Here is an 8,360-nt window from a genome sequence, read left to right on the forward strand (position 1 = left end):
TCATATCTGCTGAACCAAAATCTGCAGTTTTAGCAAGATCCCTGGGTGATTCTCATGCACAGAAAAGTTTGAGATGCACTGTCATAAACCACATTTAAAGTTGAAATTATATACATCTTTGATGATCAGAAGACACTTTGGATTCTTGCAGATATTTAAAGTAATGGTTTAAATACAAAAACACAATACTATTAAACTTTCAAAATGCTCCTTGAAAAGTTATATGAGGAGGGGAAGATATTGTGTGATTTAGTTGTAAACTGCAGCAAATGTCAGAGTAGCCCAGGAAAGCAGTTGTGCCTAAGAATCGTAGAGGGTTTGTTTCATTCACATGGGCAGTGCCTTCCAGAGCTGGGCTCAGGGGAGTTAGAGGGTGTGACCAGGTCTGTTTATTCCCTTAGTTCTGACTTACTGCTGCGTGTCGAGTGTGTCCTAAGCTCTGAGCTAGGGATTGGGAGGCAACAGAAAACTGGTTTGATGTTGATGCCCTCAGATCAGTGCAGATAAATTATTGGCAGTAATAATACAGTGCACAGAAAGGGCTGTGATTGAAGAAATAAAGGACTCCACACAGACTTGATGGTCAGTCAAGAAGGCCTTCTGGGTTCAAGGAAATACACCTCAGTGCTAAAGGATGGATGCTAGCCAGGCAAAAGTAAGGAAAAGGGTATTTCAGGTGTAGAGAATGGTATGTGCAAAACTGGAGCTAATTCAGTATGGCTTGGATTTTCGGTTCACAGAGAACGTCAAGAAATGGGGCAGGAGGGGTAAGTGTGGGTCTTCGAGGGCCTTGCAGATGATGTTAGAGTTTGCGCCTTGTCGTGAGGTGGCGGCACAGTAGGAGCTTGAAGACAGGTGGTCAGACCCACGTGACGGGGCCCAGACAAGACGTGTTAGTGATGGGGGCGGCGTTCGGATGAGGAGGCTGACGAGCCCTTCCCGGAGGGGTCAGGGGTGACATGGTGCTGTGTGCTGAACGGCAGAGCACCGGAAGGGGTGAGGTCAGGGAGCTGGGATGGCGGGAGAGGGGATAAGAGGTTAGCATGTGGTGTGTTGGACTTGTGCTAGCCGCGTTACTAGGCAGATGGAAAGCTCTGGGCTGGAGGTACACAGTTTGAAGTTCTTTGGCATAGATGGGCTCTTTGATAAAATAGTGCTAATAAAATAACCCTCAGGAAGTGCCTTCTAGTAGGAAAGCTGGAAAAACAACTCAACACCCTTGCCTAGTGCTGTGCAAGCACCAGGAGAGAGCCCCTCTCGCACAGATGAGTGAAGTCATGCAGTGCAAACGGGTCAGGTTGAAAAGTAGCTTGTAATCATGGGTCTGATGTGCTTTGTTTTAGGTAACAGTTGACAAATGGGAACCTTTGTTGAACAACTTGGGCCATGTCTGCAGGAAACTGAAGTAAGGCATTGTCAGAAATATTCTTTGTGACTAAAAGTTTACTTAATTTTGTGTAGCTCTTTCCCATATTTTTATTTAGCTTTCTTGTACTTGGCTACTCAGATATAAGAAGCACAAAAATGTTTTTATTACCTCTGTTGGTATAATTTTATTTTAGAAATATATTGAGAATTATAATAACTTCTATTTTCTAGGATTAAAAAATTTTAGTGTTCAAAATTAATTTAGAAGAATTAGGACAGTAGGAGGTAATTAAAGCCATATCCATATCCTAACTCACTCTTCTCCTCCAGATACCAGTTTTATGGTGTGATGATTGATGTGATAATAGATGACAATTGAAAAAGAGATTCTTTGGTTAAATAAGTTTGGGAACCTCGAGGTTACTCAAAATTTAGCAGGTTTTTCGGGATTTCTTGCAGTCTTTACTATGTGTTATGAACTGCAGCATTTCCCAAACACAAGCACAAAACCTTTTTTCACAAGAGTTTTTACAGAGCAAGTATTGCAGAGAATTTGGGGAAATGCTGCTCCAAGGAACTCCTGTAGACCTTAAAGCAAAACAATTTGGCTGCTTTTAACCATCCCTGGTGTAGGAGGCTTGTCTTCACATAAAAGAGGTCTTGCTGTGCGATGGGGCATAGGCCCAAGGGTCAAGAATGGGATTCAGCTGGTAGCCCTGCAGGAGTGCCCACCCTCAGCTGGAAGGCAGGAAGACACACTGAAGATACGCAGTGGATGTGAAGGACCGTTGCCGTCTAGACTGTTTCTCTGATAGGAAAGCGGTTCTTATGTGGTTACATCAAGGAGTACCCACTGTACCCACTGACTGCTTTCTCTCTTTCCTCCTGTTCTCCTCTCCTCCCTCGTCTTCTCTCCCAGGAAGTATGCTGAAGCCTTGGACTATCATCGGCAGGCACTGGTGTTGATTCCTCAGAATGCGTCCACCTATTCTGCCATAGGGTATATCCATAGTCTGATGGGCAACTTTGAAAATGCTGTGGACTATTTCCACACAGTACGTCTTTCGTCTTTTGTTTGTACCTAACTTTAAATCTGGTTAACAGTTACCACTTTTTTTTTTAAAGACCTTTTCTAGGCAATGTTTTGTTACTTTACAGAAGTGCAGTTTAAAATTTACATTTTAAAACTCCTCAGGCAACCTTGTATTTTATTCTTTTCTTTGCAGAGAAAAGTACGTGAATGTTGTGTAGTACTCATCACATTAGAACAGATGTGAGCCTTGTCCTGAGTGTCAGTGAGAAACACAAGTGTCCAGGAGTGTTTGTCAGCGCAGCTGCGCTGGGTGTACCTCTAAGGAGCCCTTTGGGAACTCCATTCTATTTATGACTTAAAAGTAATTCCCTTAGATCATGTTTATAGATGAACAAAGCTTGTGCGTTCATCACTGGGAAAGACTCTCCCCTTAATCCATATGCAGTATTTCATCAGCTCTAAGCCACCATTAATAAGCAAGATGACCACACACAAAAATACGCTGCTGTTTACACTTTATCATAATTCTTTCCTGTCACTTAGTTTTTCTGTACTTAGAAAAAGTGCTCTTTTGGACATATTAGGACATAGATTTTTATCAGGGATCACTTTACTACCTATATAAAAAAGAAGGTATAAGTGAAATAAATGGTTAAGATATTCATTTCTTCCCATTGAGAGTTTGCTCCTTCAAAATCACTTTTGTACCAGGTGGTCATTCCTGTTTTCCCAAAATTGTGTCCGTGTGCCAGTGCACATGCCCCATTTCACTCACGTTCCTCCCAGCCAGAGACATTGGCTCTGTCAGAAAGTGTCACCAAAAGGTTGTTAGACAACAGCCACAACTCACATATCTTCTGTAGGTGTCCTTCAGGAGGTTTGTGGTCTAGTCTGTGCTCTTGATGTGGCCGCCAAGCCCACATTGCTGTCACAGGCTCCCGTATCACGGCTGTGACCGGCGGACCGCAGTAGTAAGAATCCACCTGTTGAAAGACTTCCCAAGTTCAGGAATGCTAGAATTTGAAAAAATGTGGGTCTTAGACTCGATGAAATAACTGTTTTTGGAGAAAGAGATAAAATTTGAGAAAATACAGTATTTCAAAGATAAATTTGTGAGTGATAGATCCGTAACAGATTTTCAGGTGAGGTGAAGTCCTGGAGTGCCGCTGACATAACGAGAATACGTTCTGATTTCTGAGCAAGCAGAAGCGTTTAGAAGTGTTAACAGTTTTTGTGATCTTTCAAATGTCTGTATTTGAACATTGTGTAATTTACCTCTCTTCTATGATTAATTAATACAGAAGTCTTCGAAGGCTTTTTTGTGGAGATACAGGCTTTAAAATCTTTTTGGAGGAGGGGATTTCAAACGTAAACAACATAGTGTAATGACCCTCCGCGTACCCATCACCCAGTTTCAACAGTCATCAACTATTGGCTACTCATGTTAGCTGTATCCCCACTAACAGCCTCCCTCTACCTCTACCCTGGGTTCCCTGGAGTATTTAGAAATGAGTCCTGTGGGAATGTTTTACACCAAAGAGAAGGAAACAAATTTTCTTGTAATAACCGTGCTGAATCTTTTCTGGCAGGCCCTTGGTCTTAGGCGAGATGATACATTTTCTGTTACAATGCTTGGTCATTGCATTGAAATGTACATTGGTGATTCTGAAGCTTATATTGGTAAGATTATAATTATTCTTATTGATGTTGTATTCCATTTTTTAGATTGTTGTATATCTCTTTTTAGGTTTCTCAAATTCTCATGTAAAGTCCTAAGTTCATTTTTCTAATGATTCTAGCTACATTAATGTTAAGAAACTCCATTTATTTCAGTGGAACAACGTGTGGGAATTAATTATTCATTAAGTATCCATTCAGTTTAAAGTTGAGTACTTGCTATATGCAAAATACAGTTATAGAATATGTGTAAAGCACTGTGATATACAGCAATCAATCTAATTGCATAATTGAAAAAAATCTTAAGACAGATTTTTCTAATAAGTGAATGAAAGGGCTCTTGCCTTAATATTTTACAATGCAGAGTATAGCATGTAAATCTTTGCACTTTAGTGGACTGTTAAGTTGGCTTACATTCATATTACAGTGCTATGTAATTCTTTAAATTTTTTTTAATGATGAGCAAATCATAAGGTAAGTTGGTATGGAGTTGCTGTACTTGGGTGCCCACTTAGTTACGAACATTGTAAGGGAAAGAGCATTGCAGTGAGATTACATCTTGAGATCTGGACTTTGGGGTAGGCAAAGACTTCTTTAACAGGATGTAAAAGCATAAGGGGAAAAAGTGTTAAATTAGGCTTCAATAAAATTAAAAACTTGAGAGCAAACTGGCACATTAGAGACCGAGAGAAGTCCCTCACAACACATAAACTCATCAAAGAACTTGCATCTAGAAGATAAAAAGTCCTATGCATAATCCTACAATAAGTGGAAATTCCATCAAAAATGGACAAAATACTTGAACAGGAATTTCACCAAAGAGGTTATTCAGGTAATTACAAAGCAAATGAAGGCTCAGTATCATTACTTATCAGGAAAGTGAAATAAAAACCATAACGAGGGCTTCCCTGGTGGTGCAGTGGTTAAGAGTCCGCCTCCCAATGCAGGGGACACGGGTTCGAGCCCTGGTCCGGGAAGATCCCACATGCCACGGAGCACCTAAGCCCGTGTGCCACAACTACAAAGCCTGCGCTCTAGAGCCCGCGAGCCACAGCTACTGAGCTCACGTGCCACAACTACTGAGCCCACGTGCCTAGAGCTCGTGCTCCACAACAAGAGGAGCCACTGCAGTGAGAAGCCCGCGCACCGCAATGAAGAGCAGGCCCCGCTCGCCGCAGCTAGAGAAAGCCTGCACACAGCAACAAACACCCAACGCAGCCAAAAATAAATAAATAAATAAAATTAAACTAAAACAAAAAAACAAAAAAAACCACACCATATGAGGCACCACTATAAACCTGCCAGAATGGCTAAAAGTGAAAAATACTGACTGGTATTACCTAGTGCTGGCAATGGCACGGAGCAGCTGGAATTCTCATACATTATTGATTATTGGCGGGGTTATAAACGGGTCAGACCTCTTTGGGAAACTGTTTAACAGCACATCTGCTAAAGTGAAACAGGCCTTTGCTGCCTAACACACCACTCCGGCCAATTTCCCACAGTCCTGTGGGTCAGTTCATGGCTCTTTTGCTGGTCGTCCTCACTTGGAGGGGCTGATGCTCCAAGATGGCCTCATACACAGGGGGACCTCAATGACGCAGCTGGGCTTCTCCATGGGTCTTTAACCCAGGCTTCTTCATAGCATGGTCGTCTCAGGGTCCTGAGGGACAAGAACTAAAGCATCAGGACCCCTCGAAAGCTGGAAGTTGCACAAATCACTTCCGTCACATTCTGTTCATCAGAATGAGTCATGATGAAGTGCAGCATCAACACGGGGCTTATTCAAGGGCGTGGGTGCTGGGAGGTGTGACTCATTGGGGGCGATTGAGGCAGTGACCTTCCGAGCTGATCTTACGGTGTAGCAGCTCTGCTCCCAGGGTTGTGCCCAAGAGAAGCAAGTGCCTCGGTAAGCCAGAAATCACCCGCAGGATTGTTCACGGCAGCTTCTTTCCAACAGCAGCTCACTGGAGATAACCGAGGTCCAGCAATCGGAGAGTGGAGAACACTGCTCAGTTAGAAGAACTAACGACTGAATCGTGTTGTGACATACATGAGTCGCACCAGTTTTGACCAGAAAAGAATATATACTGATTGCTTCCATTTATACGAAGATTAGTAATAAGCAGAACTAATCAGCGATGATAGAAGAATGAGAGCAGTGATTAAAAGGGAAGGTTCACTAGAGGGGCCTGAGGTGGTTTTCTAGGAGCTAGAAATGTTCGCTTTTGGTCTGGTGGTGGTGATGTGGATGTGTACATACGTGAAAATTCATCCAGCTGTGCACACTTCACAGTTTGTATGTTATGGCTCAATTTTTAAAACTTAAAAAAAAAAAGACCTTGGGTTGAAATCTCAGGTCTGCCACCCAGTAGCCCTGTGGCTTTGGGGCAAGTGTGAGCCTCAGTTTCCACATTTGTCCAAGGAGGAGTTGTGAAGCTTAAACGCAAAAGTCCTATAAGGCTGAGAAAGGTGTGGAGATACAGTACTGAATAAGACTGAATAAGACGGACGTTTTGCCTGTCCTCACAAAGGTAATGGTCTTACAAAGGAGATTTCCAAGTGTATTGTTCATTACATATTTTATTTTATTGAGGTAAAAATTGACGTATAATGTATTAAATTCAGGTGTACAACATAATTTAATACTCGTAAGCATTGTGAAATGACCACCACAGGAAGTCTAGTTAACATTTGTCACAACACATAGTTAGAAAAAGTTTTTTCTTGCAATGAGAACTTTTAAGGTCTGTTCTCTTAGCAACTTTTGAATATGTAATACAGTATTATTAACTATAATTGCCATGCTGTACTAGTTTTATCTTCAGAAGACTTGGATGTTATCTGTTAAAACATCTATTACTGAAAGCTATTAGTTTGAACTTTGTAAAATTGTCATTTTGTTTATGTTGCGAATGACTGGACCTAATACATCCATTATTCTCACGATTTTGATTTGTAGAAAATGTATTTCCCTTCACTGTGTTTCTGTATACCTGAGGCTTGTGACTGCACCAGGGCCAAGCGCCAGCCGGCAGTTCTCCGTGCAGCCACTGAGGAAGCACCGCGCACAGGCTCCTGTCGGTGCCACACTCGCTGTAGGGACGGGGAGGCTGCTGAGCCCAGTGGAGCTGAGCCTGCATGTGCTTCTGGGAGTCTCCCCGCAGTCTCCCTTCGTCCCCAAGATCGAAGAGCAGGGGCGTGATGGGAACGTTTCTCCTTAGCTATGCATGTGCTCTTACAAGGACATCTGATCTAAATGATAGAGCAGTGTTATGTATTGGTGGAAATGACAGGTAAATGGAATTCCTTATTTTGTTCTTACTGTGGCATTTCTCTCCTTTTAGGAGCAGACATCAAAGACAAATTAAAATGTTATGACTTTGATGTGCATACAATGAAGACATTAAAAAACATTATTTCACCTCCGTGGGATTTCAGGGAATTTGAAGTAGAAAAACAGACAGTGGAAGAAGCAGGGCTTGCACCATTAGAAACCTCAAGGAAAACTCCAGATTCCAGACCTTCCTTGGAAGAAACCTTTGAAATTGAAATGAATGAAAGTGACATGATGTTAGAGACGCCTATGTCAGACCACAGTACGTGATTCCAGATGGGTCCCAGTTCCCCTTTGTCCTAGAGTAGGTCAGTGTTTCCTCTCATCCTTGTCTTAAAAATGTCCCATTTCTCAACATGCATCCAGACCCCACCTCTGCATTTAGGAATGGAGATCTCCCTTGAGAGCCTGGATCGCACACCTTTGCAACAGATGTTTTCTGATCCTACAGAACAGTTATACAAAGTGAAATAAAGAAGGTAAACCATGTCTTAGGTCGTTTTTTCTTTTTCAGTAGACTTTTATTTGGGGCTAATTTTGAACTTACAGAAAATCTGCAAAGGTCGTACTGAGAGCGTCCATGCCCCCTCACCCAGTTTCCCCCATCGTGAACATCTTACGTGACTGGGGGACTTTAATCAAAACTAAGAAATTCACGTTGGTCTCTAGTAACCGAACTCCAGACTTTCTTGGATTTCACCAGTTTTCCCGTGAATGTCGTCTTTCTGCTCCTGCATCCGGGGGCCACACTGCAACTAGCTGTCACATTGCCTAGGCTCCTCTTGGTGGTGACGGTGTCTCAGACTTTTCTTATCTTTCGTGGCCTGGACAGTTTTGAGAGGACTTGTCAGATATTTTGTAGAATGTCCCTCAGTTTGAGTTGTTTCAAGTGTTTCTCATGATTGGACCGGGGTTTTGGGTGCGAAGTACCTTTCTCACCACATT

General features: G+C 42.3%; 1 protein-coding gene across 2 annotated transcripts in view; it reads left to right on the plus strand.

Annotated features, from left to right (window-relative positions):
• The window catches only part of CDC16 (cell division cycle 16), a 28,830-nt gene extending 20,925 nt beyond the window's left edge, over positions 1 to 7,905 (plus strand). For both annotated transcript variants that reach the window (XM_082602329.1, XM_082602328.1), the window contains 4 exons: positions 1,344 to 1,405; positions 2,288 to 2,423; positions 3,991 to 4,081; positions 7,426 to 7,905. In XM_082602329.1, coding sequence (XP_082458455.1) covers positions 1,344 to 1,405; positions 2,288 to 2,423; positions 3,991 to 4,081; positions 7,426 to 7,685 — 549 coding nt within the window. In that variant the 3' untranslated portion in view covers positions 7,686 to 7,905. The remainder of the gene's footprint in view (positions 1 to 1,343; positions 1,406 to 2,287; positions 2,424 to 3,990; positions 4,082 to 7,425) is intronic.
• Positions 7,906 to 8,360: the final 455 nt, after the last annotated feature.

The sequence above is a fragment of the Mesoplodon mirus genome (assembly GCF_964341445.2).
Source record: "Mesoplodon mirus genome assembly, chromosome: 17".
Taxonomy (NCBI): Eukaryota; Metazoa; Chordata; class Mammalia; order Artiodactyla; family Ziphiidae; genus Mesoplodon; species Mesoplodon mirus.